At 36.0% G+C, this 17075-nt stretch overlaps 1 protein-coding gene across 2 annotated transcripts in view; it reads left to right on the top strand.

Moving 5' to 3' along the window:
* LOC127935266 (rho family-interacting cell polarization regulator 2-like) overlaps nt 1-17075 on the top strand; it is a 46525-nt gene that overhangs the window by 11894 nt on the left and 17556 nt on the right. For both annotated transcript variants that reach the window (XM_052532967.1, XM_052532968.1), the window contains exons 2-6: nt 13500-13620; nt 14975-15133; nt 15272-15350; nt 16717-16740; nt 17022-17075. In XM_052532967.1, coding sequence (XP_052388927.1) covers nt 13500-13620; nt 14975-15133; nt 15272-15350; nt 16717-16740; nt 17022-17075 — 437 coding nt within the window. The remainder of the gene's footprint in view (nt 1-13499; nt 13621-14974; nt 15134-15271; nt 15351-16716; nt 16741-17021) is intronic.

The following is a 17075-nucleotide window of genomic DNA, read 5'->3' as shown; positions in this document are numbered from 1 at the left end:
AATGTGATGTATGTGATACGATAATAACTTACGTTGGTAAAATCAATTTCTTACGTTCATGCATAAGCCACGTATTTGACTTTGACTAGTATTAAAATAGCTCAGTTATAATATGCATATGCAAATTTTTATCATTTCTGTATATTGCATAGTCCTAATATGCAGCACATTTAAAATTGATAACAAAATTGTGTATTTAATTTGACTCGTCCTCTATCTTAAAAGCTGTGCATTCTAGGATTGCCTCATCATCTGCAAATGATACATGTGCTGCTGCTGCCTTCAAAATTGTCCAATTTTGTTATTTTAAACTGCTGCTTAGATTTTGGAACAGTTTTTGCATCAGGAGTGTGTCTATGGTGCATTAAAATGCTGTGGGCAGCTGGCTGGGTTTTGGAACAGAGCTTGTGTTTTGGTCAGTTTTTGGAGAGAGGCGAGCTGAAGTGAATGACTTGGCATCTTCTCTTGTTCACTCTCTCTCTTCCTGAACCGATGACGTGTGCTTTTAGCTCTCATCAGTTGGGATGCTATCCCATAATCCCGCCTGATTAACAGTCTCTTTGAATTTGACAGCACTGATGACAGCCCCCGAACATCCCATTTGCTTACAGTTATTGCACAGCGACAAAATCACAGTCTCTCAGCCATGTGATTAGTATTACGGTGGTTTATCTTTTAACATAAGCTGATGAACTCAGTGTTTTTGTTTTTCCTTGTCTGTTTGAATAGCAGTTAGAAATCTGATTGGTTGTGGTGGATTGTTTCTGAAATGTTATTGGCCGATTGAATTGAGGTCCTTCATGTGATTTGTAATCTGCTTTGAAAAGCCAAATCCTCATGGCTTTTAAGGGTGCTGTGTCCTCCCCGGGGTCTGTCCTGACATACAGCTGTGCTTTAGCAGGGATGAAGTCAATACCCTCCTGTCAAACCCAGAAGCAATGCAGATAACAGGAGAGTATCCTCATAAACTACAGCTGGTTTTCAAAGACAACTGTATTTTGACATTTTGTAAGTGAAAATGCCTGAGTATAAACTGACCAGACCTCAATGTTAATGATGAGATTTGTTTGCATAGCACAAACTAGTAAGTTACATCAGTTTTACACCCCGAGTTATGTATTTAGGATATTTGCCTTAGCGAGCACCACTAATTCAGGATTCGGCTTTTTGACTGATCTACATGCACCACATCAAACCTCTGTTCGTCATATTTTTTCATCATCTTCATTTGTTTGTTGTATTTTTAGGACACAAATCATCTCCAGTCTTTTAGGGTTGTGTATCAGTGTGTGCTTTTCTTTCTTAGACTATTTGAAGCTCAAAGTGACATGTCATCTTTAATTTAAAATGTCTTTTCAGTCCTCAGAACAAAAACTGCTTCAATGTTTCATCTGCATATGCCTGACACAAGTCAAAGTGTTGGCATCTTTTTTTTTTTCTAGTTCTAGTTATGTCCAGTTGGCAGAGTTCAGGAGAGGAGAGACAGAAATGCAGAGGCAACTGTCTTTCTCCATCTCTGTTCTTGTCTTTCTTATGCATCTTGCATATACACACACACATACACTCACATTCATAATGATCTGTGGCTGAACTACTGAATCATTCTATAGATTCACTTGCAAGTGTTTGTGTCCCATGCCGTGTCAGCTTGGGTCACTAATGGCTTTATTAATTTAGTTAATTTCCTGTTCTCCAAAACTAAAAGCATTGGGTCATCATTATCTCTTTGGTGCATTGTAAATATGTGTCTAGTATTACAGCAAAACTTCCACATATCACTCAGAATTGTCCATCAAGTCAACTTTTTAAGTTTTTCTCATAGCTGTCACTGCTCTGTTTACATACACTTCTCAAATTCAATTAATATCAAAATTTGATCATTTGGGACCCTGGATCAAAAAGACACTCTTAAGTCGATGGGGTATATTTTTAGCATTAGCCAAAATAAAAACAAAAAAACATTTCATGGGTCAAAATTATAGATTTTCAAATAGTTGTATATTGGCCAAATATTGTCTGATCCAAAAAAAAACAAAAAAAAACATACATCAATAGAAAGCTTATTTATTCAGCTTTCAGATAATATATAAATGTCTATTTAGAAAAATGTACACTTTAAACTGGTTTTGTGGTCCAAGGTCACATATTACATTTAAGTATGTGTCATGTAAATATGTTACCCTAAAAAAACTCAAATAGATAATAGGCAATAAGCCTGATTGTCATGTAAATGCCTTATTTGTAATTCAGAAGAAAACATTTTCAGAGCGAGGAGGGAGATTTCATACAGACATTAACAGAAATGAGCATAAATCAATATACACATGTGTAAAAGCACAGTAAGAGTCTCAGATCTACATTTTGCAGTTGTTATGTGCTGTTGTAAAGGACTTGAATCATGGGAAATGGATGTCTTAATGTATACGGATTAGCATCTATACAGGAATATTTCTGTAATCTTTTTCTGAATAAAGGCTTAACCAGAATATGGACTTTAGTTGAAAAACCACGTTCATGTAAAAAAAAAAAAAAAAAAAAAAACTTTTCTCTCTATTATCTTTCTCTGCTGTGTTTTTTGAAAGAATGGTTATCGTCATTTTTATTTGATAGCAGTAGGGTTGTGCCGGTTTCAGAATTGGTGATGACGGTTATGACGTGAGTCAAATGTGACGGTTCATAACATAACCGTCGGGGGGGAGATAGCGGGTTAACTCCGTGTCAGCGCGCGCTCTGATCGGTAAAGGGGCAGAGATTTCAGACCTCCGTTTATTAAGGAGATCTGTCACAAAACTCATCATTCCCGCCAACGTTTTTTGAGCAAATTTCAAAGCCGCACCCGCCCGCCATCCGCTGATTGTTTTGGGGTCTATGGCGATGCAATGCTTTGCTGATGCGAGCCGCAAAAAAAGCCATTGCCATTTGCCCATTAGCTCCGCCCACTACCGGAGAAACTGGTATGTCTTCTGCTTGTTCGAAAATGAATATGAATATTTCTAAATTTAATCCATTATTTTGACAGGAGAAGACAACAAAGAATAGTTTACATATAGCGTGTTGTTTAAGCGTGGTGGTAAGACTCTCGCTCTCTCTCTCTTTGCATGTGTGAGAAACAGCGCTATCAGTAAAGTGACGGTGAGTCGTGCGCATTCACAAAGAGTTTACAGAGTGTCAAATACAGGTGTGCTGTGTGTCCATTGAGATGAGCTGAAAAGTTCAGATCGCTTGAAGGAGAGAGAACTCTGAAGCTCAGATGCTGAAATTAATGCAAGCGTCATGCGCTTCAGTCTATGTAGTAAACAAACCTGCACGTCTCTGCCATTCATTAATTCACACAGAGACGCGCAGAACACGGATTTATATTTTAAACAACTTTTGCGGCTTAACATTTACAGATACTGGTCCATATGGAGATTTGATTTGATTATTTTATGCTAACTTTGGCAAATTCCATGACTGTCCATATTAAAATGCAAGTTTCATTTTCATGACTGGATTTCGAGATTCCGTCCTTGTTTTTTGCTTCATGGAAATCATAGAGCAAATTTCAAAGCCGCACCCGCCCACCATCCGCTGCTTGTTTTGCGGTGTATGGCGATGCAATGCTTTGCTGATACGAGCCGCAAAAAAAAGCCATTGTCTGTTCTAGAAAGGATGCAGCAAAGATATTTAATGCTAAAGTATGAGGCATAGGCCTACGCTGAGTTTCATTTACGATGAGATGTGCTCTAGTTCACAGTGCAGTGCAAGTGAACGCGGCGCGCTGGTCCTTCCATGTCACGGTTATCATTGTCTGCTTTACTTGCTTTTAATTTATTAAAATACATGCAATTGGTTGATGAAACATTTATTAAAATTAAGATAAAATTTGTACAAAACGAAATTCGTTTTTAAGAAAGGTTTTCTACAAAGCAAAATTTTATGAAGTGGTAAATACCATGTCTGACGATTTACAAAACTTCATTAAGTGGTAAAAACCATGTCTCCCGATATATTGCGCATCTTATGATCTTATCTAAAAAATGAAAATTATTTTTGATAAAAAAATGTTTGTAAAAAATATTTTAATGACACGGTTTTGGCGGTTATAGAGTTCTAATGACGGTGTTCAACTATAACCGCCGGTCTCACGGTTATATACTAACCGTCACACCCCTAGATAGCAGTTGAATATTGAACAGACATTTAACACAGTGATATTTCCAGCATGCTTAAATGGATATAAGGTTGAGATTACAAATCCTTCAGGCTTTTAAGAGGTTATCAGTGTAATTCAGGCCTCTTGATATAGTTTCTTTCTTCTTCAGTCGCAGTGAAGTTGAAAATAGTGTGACATTTTAGTGTTTGCTATTATGTAACATTCAAGTAATCTGCAGTCTTAAGTCTGTGGATTATATATGAAATATATCACCCTTTAATACCAAAGCAGATTCTGCTGAAACACATTCTTGTTCAAAAATGGACCCTTTTAGTAATAAATTAACTGAAGTGTTTCTAATCATATGGGATTCATGTCCATTGCTTAAATATTGACCTTCAAAAGTATTTGACTGCAAGATGTTTGTCACTGTTTCTGTTCTACCATATTCTAGCTTTAGGGGATGTTACATTTACAGCCTAACACATCAGCTGGATGTGTTAAAATGTCAGCTTCACCCGTCAATGTGTTCTGAACCCTTCAGCCTTTACATTCGATGTGTACTTTTTACCTTTAACATGAGAGAAAAGAAAATAAAGATCAGTTCAATGGAACTTTATTCAATTGTGGCAAGCATTCGCACACAGTTGTTTATTTTTCTTCCCAAACTTCAACAGCAAAATCATTCTGGTTGACCAGCAATAAAGCAGTTTTGTCTAACATGGAAATAGTGCAAGGACTTCCTTCACTGTAAAAAAAAGATTTTTTTTTTTTTTTGCCAGTTGTGGTTATATTAAACTGTAATTTACAAACAAGAAATGTTGAGTATACTAGTAAATTCCACAATGCACACTGCTACTAAAATCTGTTTTGTATCTGTAACATAAACGGACAACCACCATAATAATGCATGAATAGACCATGTCAATTGCAGCATTAAATAAAGATCTGCTCATGTTACGCCATATTTTATTTTAGGCATTTTAACAACGTTGTGCATTTTAACCAATCACCCACAATTCTGTTGAGTTTAGGAATGCAATGGCAAAACATAAGCGTTCAGATGAGTCCTTGCTAAATCTCAGTTTTGTTGCCTCTTGCGAATTCCCTCATCGTTAACAACAAAGGGCAGATGTATGTACAAACTAAGAGATTAAGTTTACAAAAGTAAGAGATTCATTTCACAGTGTATACAGCTTCAGTGATTTATAACGATAGTTTAGTTTTTTGGAGTATCTTAAACTCGCGATAGATCAATGTTAGTGATAGTCACTCTATTCTATGTATATGTTCACTGTTTGAATAATCATGGAAAGAAAACAGTAAGCTATATAGTTATACAATTCTGACGTTATCATTAAATTGTGATGTTGTTAAATACAAATTCAGTCCCATTAAAAAATATATATATATATATATATATATATATATATATATATATATATATATATATATATATATATTTTACCCTACCCATGTCTGGTTCTTTCCTAAAAAGACGTGTTTATGATTTTTAATACATTTGGCTGCTTTTAGCCTTACCCTGGAGTTGGTTCACCCTCCGCCCATGCATGAAATGTCTTGTTCGATATTTTACAGTTTTTCCCTGTGTATATAGTATGGGAACTTACTGTTAACCTATTAACAGTTTTTTTTTTTTTTTTTCGTAGCATCTTTACAATATTTTATGGTTAAAATTACACTCATTTTGCAAGCATAAAATGTCAAAACTTGAATCTCTTTTTTTTGGTCCACTTTTTATTTTTACCATTTTTTTATGTTGACTTTAAAGTAACCATCAAATATTATCTAGCTAAAATATTTTGTACAATAAAAGTTTGTATGTTCCTGACTTGAATGGAGTTGAATGGATTTTTTTTTTTACTTCTTGTATCATGCCCCCTGTACATTCCTTGCACTTTTTGTTATTTTTGGGCATGCACTGTGGCTCATTTAGTTTTTTCTGACATGGGGAATGTTTCACTTGTGTTATTCTTACTCTGTCAAAAAAAAAGAAAAGAAAGTTGTGCTTATTTCCTCATGTTTGCATTTTGCAGATGCAATCAGCGTGTGTGGTTGTAGCTATAGCTAACCCTTACATGATTTTTTGCAGGCTGTTGAAGCCCAAATTAAATGAATACATATTTTGATTAAAGTTTTTTTAAAGATTTTATATTTTAAAATAATGCCTACTATTAAGGTGATCTTTCAGTTATCCATTCAGTCATCATGTGCCTGCTTTAGAATCATGTTTCACCTGTTTCGTCTGTCTGGCGACACTGTCCAAAAGCACACATTAGTACAGCACGAGTAGAACAGGGTCAGTCGGTCACTGCCACGTGCCTGACAGTTATCTGACCTGGCGTGTCTGTCTGAAATGAGTTCATCGCTCTCTGAGGTGGAGTGGAGAGCAAGTGTCCGTGTGGAACAAGACCAGCTGAGCATCACACAGCTTCTGAACTCCTCCTACCTCAGTGCAAAAGAGCAGAAAGACAACAGGTCCTCAGACAAGAAGGACAGGAGGAGGATAACCGTGTTCTTTTACTGGACACATTGTGAATTGTCTGCTGTTACTATAGAAACTGTCATTTAGACAGGCATTAGGAATCGTCCTGCTGTTAAGTTGCCGTGTGGGTTGAATCTGATGATATTCACGCGTTCAGATAGTGTCCGCTTGTGCACGTGTGCATGCGGCTGTGCACACGTGCTTGCTTGGGAAATATAATGACTTTTCTGAGGGCTGACATGCAGAAAGGAAATGGATTCTATAAAATCTTGATGTTATTTGTTTGATAATAACATAAAATCCTTTTTTTTTAGTAAAAATAGTCTGTATAACAACATCCTTAAAGGGAAAGGTCACCGGAAAATGAAGACAATTTTAACACTTGTGCAACCCTGGTTTTAAAGGAACAGTTCACCTGTCTGTCATCATTTACTCTCCCTCAAGATGTTCCAAACCTCTCTTGAACACAAAAGAAGACATTGTTAAAAATGTGGGACAACTTGAGGGTGAGTAAATGATGACAGAAGGGTGAACTGTCCCTAGGTTTGCACTAGTGTTAAAATTGTGTGATACGATAAGCCATTAATTTTCATGTTCTGACTATTAACCAATAAATTGCAGATTACAATTGTGTAAAGCTAAAATCAATCATTTTGAATGATACAAGTGAATTTAGGCATCACAAAATTATAATATTTAATATGAAACAGATTTTTAAGATTTGCATTTTACAGTGTTGACAGCAGAAGTGTAATATAAATATAAAAATAGGGGAAATAAGCATGAACAATTAAATATCCAGAACCAAGTGATATAGACCCTTTTACAGTTGGTAAACAAGGTGACGTATTTGTGTGGGCGGGGCTTAGCTGGAGGCAGAAAGATTCCCCTCAACACTTGAACGAACGGAAGCTAGCGAGTTTTCTTAGCTTGTTTTTTTTAACAATGGCTGGAGAAAATCGGAATATATCTGCTTTATCTGAATATTTAAGGTCACTCACTGTCCGGGACCGTGATAATTATTTGAAAAAGCTAAATTTAACAGACGGAACCAGATTGGTCGACCCGTACACAATCACTCATTGGATGGACGATCTGACAGGATTACCTCCGATTGAGTGGCCTGACATCTACACTTACCTGACAGAGAAACCGAGCGTGTATAGTAAAGAGAAACTGAGGGCGTATAAATCCTTAGATTAAATAAAGAGTGACATTACAGTAAAATTATTATAAAGATGTAAATATTTTCTAGAAATAAAAATTCTGAAGACTGCAAATTAATTATAAACTTTATGTATTTATTCTTTCTTACCATGTTCTTAAATTCCGGTCACAATTAATCACAACAATGTATATAAAATGTTCTCCGTCGATTCTGGCAACCAACAACACAACAAGACGACATTTTAAGCTCCTTGAGTAGCCGACCCTGTGTTGGTTTGTATTAGACGCCTCCAGTTTTCCGTTTGTTTTGCCTCCAGCTAGCGCCGTGACGTACCTGTGACGTCCGTGCAAAAGGGGTCTATACTGTTAAATTGGCCAAAGGTTCCAGAATATTAGGCATTCTTATTAAAGACAAGGTGTTTGTTTGTTTGTTTTGTTATATTAGCAAGATATAAATTAGTACTTATTTTATAGAATATAACTTTGAATTCTTCTCTGGCTAGATACTAGATTTACGCTTATAACAAAAATAATTAATAATGTGGGCTGTTGGAACTTTGGAGGAAACAAGGGACTCTCTACCTCAAACACTTTTTATTCAGTTCTTCACCAACCCAGCTTCAATGAATGAAGACCCCCCCCCCCCACCCCCCGGTTCTTTTGTCCTCGTCATCCGTCTCTCACAGTGAACGGTTCAGAGTTGGGTGCCAGGCGGCTGTAGTCAGAATACTTATGAGCCGTCGTGTCCGGAGGGACAGGGATGACGTAGCCCACATCAGCGGTGCTTCACCAGTGTCTGTGAACCATGAATAGAATGGGTGGAACAATCCCAGCATGCACTGGGTGGCACAGTGTCGCTTGTGTTTTTGAAACTGAAGTGGAACCTTTGTTTGCTGAAAAAAGCAGTTGGTTATATTGATTTCCTTGTGTTTGTTTTGTGTTTTGATCGATTTCAGCATTAACCCCTTGATGCATGAATTACATTTATATAAAATGAATATGATTGCACCATTTATATAGAGTTAAAAATGTAGTAAATTAGTGCTACGCTCTGCTTACATGCACAAGTGCATCCAGAATTTTCGATTTCGGTGCATCCCTAATGCAGTATATATATGCGTATTTAAAAAGTATGGAAATTTAATATCATCATTCTGAAGAGCATTTTTCTGATTAGATGGGTTATTTTAGACTTCTGCATATTCTTTTAATATTTCTGCTTTTTAAGTTTCCTGTTTATGCGGATGATCTGAGAGTTTGTCGTATGATCAAAATGCATAGTGCAGTTTATGTTCTAGAGGCAAACCCAATATTGCAGTGCCTATTAATAGCCTGGCACATGTTATACAAGGCTCTTTTGTTTTTCTTCTGCAAAACAACATCTATCCCAGAGCTGTTTTTTTTTTTTTTTTTTGGTGCATCTATCAGTGCAAGGCAGGGTTACGTAGGTTACATGCTGGTCTAGGGTCAGAATGAGTCTCTCACATCGATGGTCAAAGATCTCATAGCCTCATTATTACCCTCAAATTGGGGGTTTGTTGCCGCTGTCATCAGTCATCATCCCGCTTTCCTCTGATGAATTATAGGAGGTTTGAGATGAGCTATAAGGAGACCGAGATGATCGTGAAGGCTTTTTTTGTAGGCAGGAGATTTCTGTGCCCTCCCAGGATCATTAAACTTGATAGAAATGAGTTATGACATTGCTCTTTTGGTTGTCTCATGTTTCTAAGTGCTTTTTCTGTATTTTGATCTGTGGTGGGCTCAGGTGGCTTTGAGCGGGTTCATAGAAACCTCTGAATGTGCAACATATGGGGTCTCCTCACCCAGCGGTACTATTTTCAGTAACAGTATACACAGGAGTTTAAATGACTCATTGCTTCCTGTCTGTTTTTCGGGCTGGTTTTATGTACTTTCATTTACAGTCACAGTTGTAAGGATTAGATATGTGCCGGTATTCGGTAAGGCGATTATATCACGTTAATGAATATGCACAATATTGTTATCGTGTGCACTTCTAAATACAGTGCATAATTATAAATTACAAATTATTCATAATTTGGAATGCATTTTAAGAAAACTTTTCCGATCAACACCGCTGTATGCTGCTTGAAAGACGTGTGTGTGCTCTGATGTAAACAAGCACGCATGAGAAGCACATGAGGGAACATGTGAGAGACACTCTGAATGAAAGCACATTCACACTCTGACAGCAGATGGCGCTAAACTGCAGAAAATGCAGCCGTTACCCTGGAAACCCCATAAATAAAGCAGCTGCTCTACTTTCTAAAAAGTATTTAAATAGCCATTAAGATTTGTGTATTTGCTTGCTATGATGTTCAGCACAGCGCCAAATACTTAAATATTTAGACTTAATAGGCTATTTGTTTTCAATGGTTTTTTTTTACATTTTAATCTGGACCACAACATGCCCTAGATATTGTTTGAAAGTGTTTTGATTCTTTATTGTTTGGTCGCACTTTACATTAGGGCTTCATTAGTTAACATTAGTTCATTCATTAGTTAACATAAACTGCCAATGAAAAATTCTTCTAAACATTAATCTTTGGTATTCCAATATATAACATGTTGTTAAAATCGAAAGTTGCAACTGTGACATTTAATGAGCTAACATGAAATAATACTTTTTTTTTCTTTTTTTAACAAAGATCAATAACTTGAATTGTTGCAATGTAGCTATTGCTCATTGTGAATGTTAATGCATTAATTAAGGTTAACTAATGAGATCTTAAAGCGGTACCTATTGGTCTTTATAGTTCTTTTGTACTTTAATCTGTAATTAAAAGTTTTAACTTTTTTTTTAACTTTTTATTTTTCTGTATTGCTTTATTGCATATTTATTTTTGTTATAAGAAAAAAGTTATTAAACCTGTTATGCTGTATTATGACCACTTTTTTAAAACTACATTTCAATATCGTGATAATACTGTATAACGTGATAAAAGCATTGGCAATAAACCACAAAATGACAATTCAGGATATCATTTCATTAGACAGTCCCTCCAGAAGAACGCAGATTTTTTTTGTGATTGTTGCGGGCAAAAATCCTTGATTAAGGATTTTTTAAGGTTTTCTTAAAAAATGCGATGGATTATGCGGGATATTTTTTGCAATCTTATGCAATGAAATTGCGGGAACTTGCAAAAACTGCGGTTTGATGAAAAAGAGAAAAAAAGGTAACCCCCCCCCCCACACACACACACACCCTGTTCTCACTAGGCTACTACCTTACTGTAATGAGTCATTTCTTATGACTTCCTATGATAAGTAAGCATACTAAATAACAGAATATTTAAGTTCTCATTCTGTTTTATTTCAGACCTTAATTAACACATGGCTCAAACTTACAAAACATTGAGTCAAACAAGTTATCTAGCTTTACAAAAGGAATATTCAACTACTTCTGTAAAAATGAATACAAATAAAATATACACACAAATATACAAATGCTGTTTTACAGGAATTGCAAAGTGCAATCTCTTATTGCAACATAAATTATTTTACATACTACTAATATACTTACAACTGTAAGGTTTTTGTACTATTCTGTAACAAAAAAGTACAATCTTACAACTGTAGAGGTGCATCAACTTCTGAATGAAACTACAACAGTCCACTGTGAAAATGAAAACTAACTGTGTAGCCTTTAACACTGGCCTATCATTTGCCATCCTCATCCCTCTCTCAAAATAATTTGCCCCCACTGTCATGTAACAAATCGGATAACTGCTTCGCGCGGTCTTTTGCGCTTATTTTTGTTGGCAGATGAGAATGATTTGCGTCCTTCACCCTGGTTTCACCGCGGGCTTCACAGATGATGTTCACGTCGCGCAATTACGTCACTTCATAAGGTTCCCATTGGGAAATAATGGCAATTTACTTGTGTGAAGTAAACGCAACATTGTTCAACTTTCTGCTAAGATATATGTGACTTTCTTGCAACGAAAATTATTATGATTATGAAATAATGCGACCTCCGCATATTTTGCTTCCTGAAATCGGGATTTTATGCGGCGAAAGTGCAGCGTATTTAAAAAAATGCGACCTCCGCATAAATATGCGGAGCCAGGCTTCTTCAAAGAATAAAACCTGGTGAATGTGTCAGGTTCACTTACAAGTTAATTGACAAGTTAATATCAGTTACCACATAACATAATTTTGATTTGTACCTTGTTAAAAAAAAAACTAAAAAAAAAAACCCAAATGAAAATCTGTGACGTGAATCAGGTTCATTTCATATTGTTTTAACAAAAGGAGTTACTGTACATCTCTGCATTTAAACCCCTGAAATGCATAATATTGCATAAATGCATAATATTACATTAATGTAACCACATTTATTATTTATTATTTGTGTGCCTGAAATAATTTTCTGTTTTTAAAGGGATAGTCACCACAAAAATGAAAAATTGCTGATAATTTCCTCACCCTCAGGCCATCCAAGATGTTAGTGACACTTTTCATCAGTTGAACAGTAAAGAAGATTTTTAGCTGAATCGTGGTGATTCATAAAATACAAGTCAACGGTTACCATCACTCTTGAGAGTAAAAAACAAAGCATACAAGGCAAACCAAAATGAATACTCATGGCTCCTAATGATATACTGTGGTCTAATGAAGTGAAATGATCAGTCTGTGCAAGAAACTGAACATTATTTACAACATTATTACCTGTAATCCAACCGGAGAAATGTGTTTCTTTGCTGCGAACTGGTTCTTTTAAACGGTTTGTTTCAATTAGTGTTGTCAAAAGTCGGTACAAAAAAAGTGTAAATGTGACGGTAACAGGTTTCTTTAAGTACCGGTGGTACCAAGTACCTGCTCAACCCGGTTCTTGACGCATACAGCGCTATGATTTCCGCGAAGCAGAAAACGTGGACTGATCTCAAAATCCAGTCATGAAAATGAAACTTACATTTTAATATGGACAGTCACGAAATTTGTCAAAGTTAGCATAAATGAATCCAATCAAATCTCCACATGGACCAATATCTAAATGTTAAGCTGCAAAAGTTGGTTTTAATATGAATCCTGCATGCTCTACTCCTCTCTGTGTGCTCTGTTTTTTTATAATTATATTACTTGTAGAAGACAAGTAATATAATAGAAGACCATAAGAAGACCTTAAACACAATTGTAAATAAGTATAAAGAATGGCTTTGGTTTTATTTTTAGTGATAAAAAGTGTGTAATTAGCATATTTTTGTGTTTTGCTTTGGTACCGAAATTGGTACAGAGACCGTGGATTTTCACTTGTATCGGTACCGAATACTGAAATTTTGGTACCGTGACAACACTTGTTTCAATGAACTGGTTCAAATAAGAGATTCACTACTTAATTTACCAAATCACACAATGACATAATGTATATATACAGTTATAGTAAAGCACTGACTAATGATGTGAAAATGTGGACATTTTACATGCCTAAAGGATATAAAGTGAATAAATTACTCTGTCAACTCATCTTTTTACAAAAACAACGAGAAACCATAAAAACTTTAATTTCATCCCTTCATTCGGATGCTCTTAACATGAGGGTGATTTAATCAAAACCACATTTTTATTTTTGAGTGTCTATCACTAAATGGACTACTAGTCATAAATTAGCAATTTGCAACCCTTCCCCCACTGAATTCTGTCTTACCCAGAATCCTCTCTGCTTCCTTGCAGGAGTGTCCTCCCGCTTCCCGGACATCATGGCTGCTGGCACTCACTCTCCTGGAGGGCCCAATGGCATCATCAGGAGCCAGTCGTTCGCTGGCTTCAGCACCCTGCAGGAGAGACGCTCACGGTGAGGTCATCGGCCCTGTCAGAGGCTAAACCCCACCCCCCAGATGAGTTACTTTAGATGAATATAAAGCGTCAGTTTTGCCACTGTGGAAGACGAAATTGTAAACACCACACCCGTAATGATTGTTGAACTTTTTAAAACTCTGCTGCAATAAGCACGTTCACTTTTCTGGGATGACTTCCCAGTATTCCAGTAAACATTAAATTCATGTGACGCAGTGGATGCAGTAACAGCATTAAAGGGATGGTTTATATAACATGACGGAGTGCATCGTTAGTAGATGAACCTTAGGCAACAGCATGTGCTCATTCTACACAGTGGCCTAGATTTACTGTAGCACTACTTCTAGTGTTTTGTTTTTTTTTGGACTGCGTGTGCGTGTGACACATTCAGACATGATTAGCCACCAACTGCCCCTGTGTTATTATGAAACAGGAATATTATAAGATGCTGTAGACTGTTACAAGAGAAGTAGTCTAAAAAGCACCCGGTCTTTTGACAAAAGACAAACTGTCAGTAAGCATCGAGGAAGAGTGACATTAGATGTACAACACTACAAGCTTTATCCACATATGACATGAATCCTTGAAGACTCCCAAAAGAGAAGAGGGTGGTTATTTGCATAGATATTACAGCGTAAAGTGCACTAAAATACCAAAACTAGACTGCACTAAATTCACTGGCTTTTACACCTGAAGCATTTCCAGACCATGTATCACTCCAAAAATTAAAAGAATAAAAATAAGAAATTATTTATTTTTTATTATTTCAGTGTAATTGTGTATTATTAATTATTATAATTTTTAATCGTATTGTAATACATTTGGTCATTTTTAATTTTTGCAATATCTGTTTTATATTTTATATATTTATATTCTAATTTCTAATTTCAAGATTCTCATTACTGTAATGATGTTGTGATTTTATTTTCTATATTTCATAGAATTAATTTTCTATGCAAATAACAAAAATAAAATGATCATTTTTAATAACTCTATCAGCATACATTAAAGGCAGTATAACAAATAAAATGTATTTTTCAATTTAAGTATTCATTATTGTTATTATTATTATGTTTACAAAAATTATCACTGTGCAAACAGATGTTTTTACAATGGCAACTGCCTGCAAAATAAATAAATAAAATAAAAATATTAAATAATAATAATTTTAAATTGTCAACTGGTTGAGTGACAGCAAACTTTGATGCAATAAAGCTCAAATTAAAATCAAATGAGCAGCAGTGAAACACAGCAACTTTGACTGAAGAAACGTCAGTGTGAAAAATATGTGGCGGACGAAGGACCTCCACATGTTCTTTTGAAGATTCCTTCACAACTGTTTGTGTTTTCAGGTGTAACTCCTTCATGGGGAACTCCGCAGTGCAGAAGAAGCCCACGTCGAAGCCCAGGAAGCCCCATCTGTCTGGGCACAAGTCGAGCAGCAGCAGCTCACGAGAGCCACAGCCCAAAAGAGTGGAAGAAGTTTACGGAGCCCTCAAACAAGGCCTGGAGTGAGTGCTGCTCACATTCCTCCTTTCACACAGATCTTCTCTCTCAACTCTTGCTACAATCAAACTGCATGCTCAGAATAGCTGTGATCAAATTGTTCCTGCATCATTCTCAAGTCTGTCATTTTCTCCTACTGTCAGTGAATATCTAGAGGTGCACCAAACAGAGCTGGATAAACTCACTTCCCTCATGAAAGACATGAAGAGGAACTCCAGACTGGTGAGACTGGATATGACATCACCAGGGTGCCTACACACTACAGTTACGCTGCGTCAGAGAACTGCAAATCTATTGATTTCAATGAGTTGTGAAGTCAAAGGCAGCAGAGAGGGATATAAACTCTCCAAAAACAAACCAGCAACTGTGAAACAATGTAGTGTAATGAAATGTTCAAAATTAATGTTGGTTGTTGGTTTAGTCAGAATAAAAGATCGACTTTTGCAACTAATTCCAGGTGCAGTTCCAGCATCTACCAGCAGTAGCCAATGAGAGCATGCTAAACAGCTAAACAGTGATATAGATATCTGTGTAGGATTTAGTTTCTGTGGTTTCGATCTGTCCAATTCAGTGCATTCTGAACCCGTCTCTTTAAACCTCATCAAAATCCAGTCGGGTCAGTTTAATTCAATCTTTGGACTTTCTGTAGTGTGCAAGCTCCTTTACAAAGAATGATTATTAATGTCTGTGGAATGTATACCCTGCTGAAAAACTGAAAAGGAATTCAACAAGGACACATTATATTTGATTTATCATATAACTCTGAAACAACTAACATTGGTTCCACAAAGATACAAGGAGCAGTACAGCTGGTTTCAGGACTGATAATAATGAGAAAGCTTTCTTGAGCAGCAAATCATCAGATCAGAATGATTTCTGAAGGATCATGTGACACTGAAGACTGGAGTTATGATGCTGATAATACAGCTTTGCATCACAGGAATTCATTAAATTTTAAACATAAAATGGAAAATAGTTATTTTAAATTGTAATAATATTTAGCAGTATTCTTTCTTTTTATTTTATTTTATTTTTTAACAAATGAATGAAAATAGAATTTGTGAGCATAGGAGATTTAGAAAAAACATAATGAAATAATGTATTTGAAGATCTAGAACTGCTTTAAATGAGGTGTTTTACTTGAAAAGCAACATTGTATGAGACATTAAAACTCGTTTTCAGAGAATGCATTTTTAATATGAGACATTTCGGCATACTCCAGTGGCAGATTTTTTAATTGTATTATTAACTAGTAAAAAAAAAAGAAATTAAAAACTCATTAAGAAGTCATTAATTGCAGTGCAGCATATGCTTTAGTGGGATGCTGGTGTCAAACTTTTTTTTTTTTTTTTTTTACTAAAAAAAGCAAGAAATGCCTAGTTAAGTATTTTCAGTACCTCATTAGTTTGATTGTTTTTGGGCCGGCATGACCAGCATTAAACAGGGCCACCAAACATGGATTGCATGCTGGTCTAAGATGGTCTTTTCAGCAGGGTTTTTTTCCAAATATAATTTTTTAAATACTAAAATGTTGATTTTTTTATAGCATTTCCACTGATTTCACATATCTTTTTTTTTTCTTCTTCAGGGTGTGCTGTATGATCTGGACAAGGTAGGGTCCCTAAACACACTATTGCTTCTTAACCTGTCTGAGGTGACCTGTATTAACCTTTCTAGGAAGTTTGAAGTCTGAAATATATGCTGCAGCTTTGCATAAACTATGTGCTGCATTGGTGCAGCAGTGATCCGTTATTGCACCAAAGTAATTGCAGCTGATGTCAGCCGTGTTCAAAATTAGGGACTCTGAGCCGAGACTCATCCTTTTCTCTGTTTAGCCTTTTCATTTTCAGTGCATAACTTTACTTTTTGACATGTTCTCTTCTTGCTTCCTAGCAAATGAAGACCATAGAGCGTTACATGCGACGACTGGAGTTCCACATCAGCAAG

The sequence above is a fragment of the Carassius gibelio genome, chromosome A19 (genome assembly GCF_023724105.1).
Source record: "Carassius gibelio isolate Cgi1373 ecotype wild population from Czech Republic chromosome A19, carGib1.2-hapl.c, whole genome shotgun sequence".
Taxonomy (NCBI): domain Eukaryota; kingdom Metazoa; phylum Chordata; class Actinopteri; order Cypriniformes; family Cyprinidae; genus Carassius; species Carassius gibelio.
This window is presented reverse-complemented; position numbering and strand designations above follow the sequence as displayed.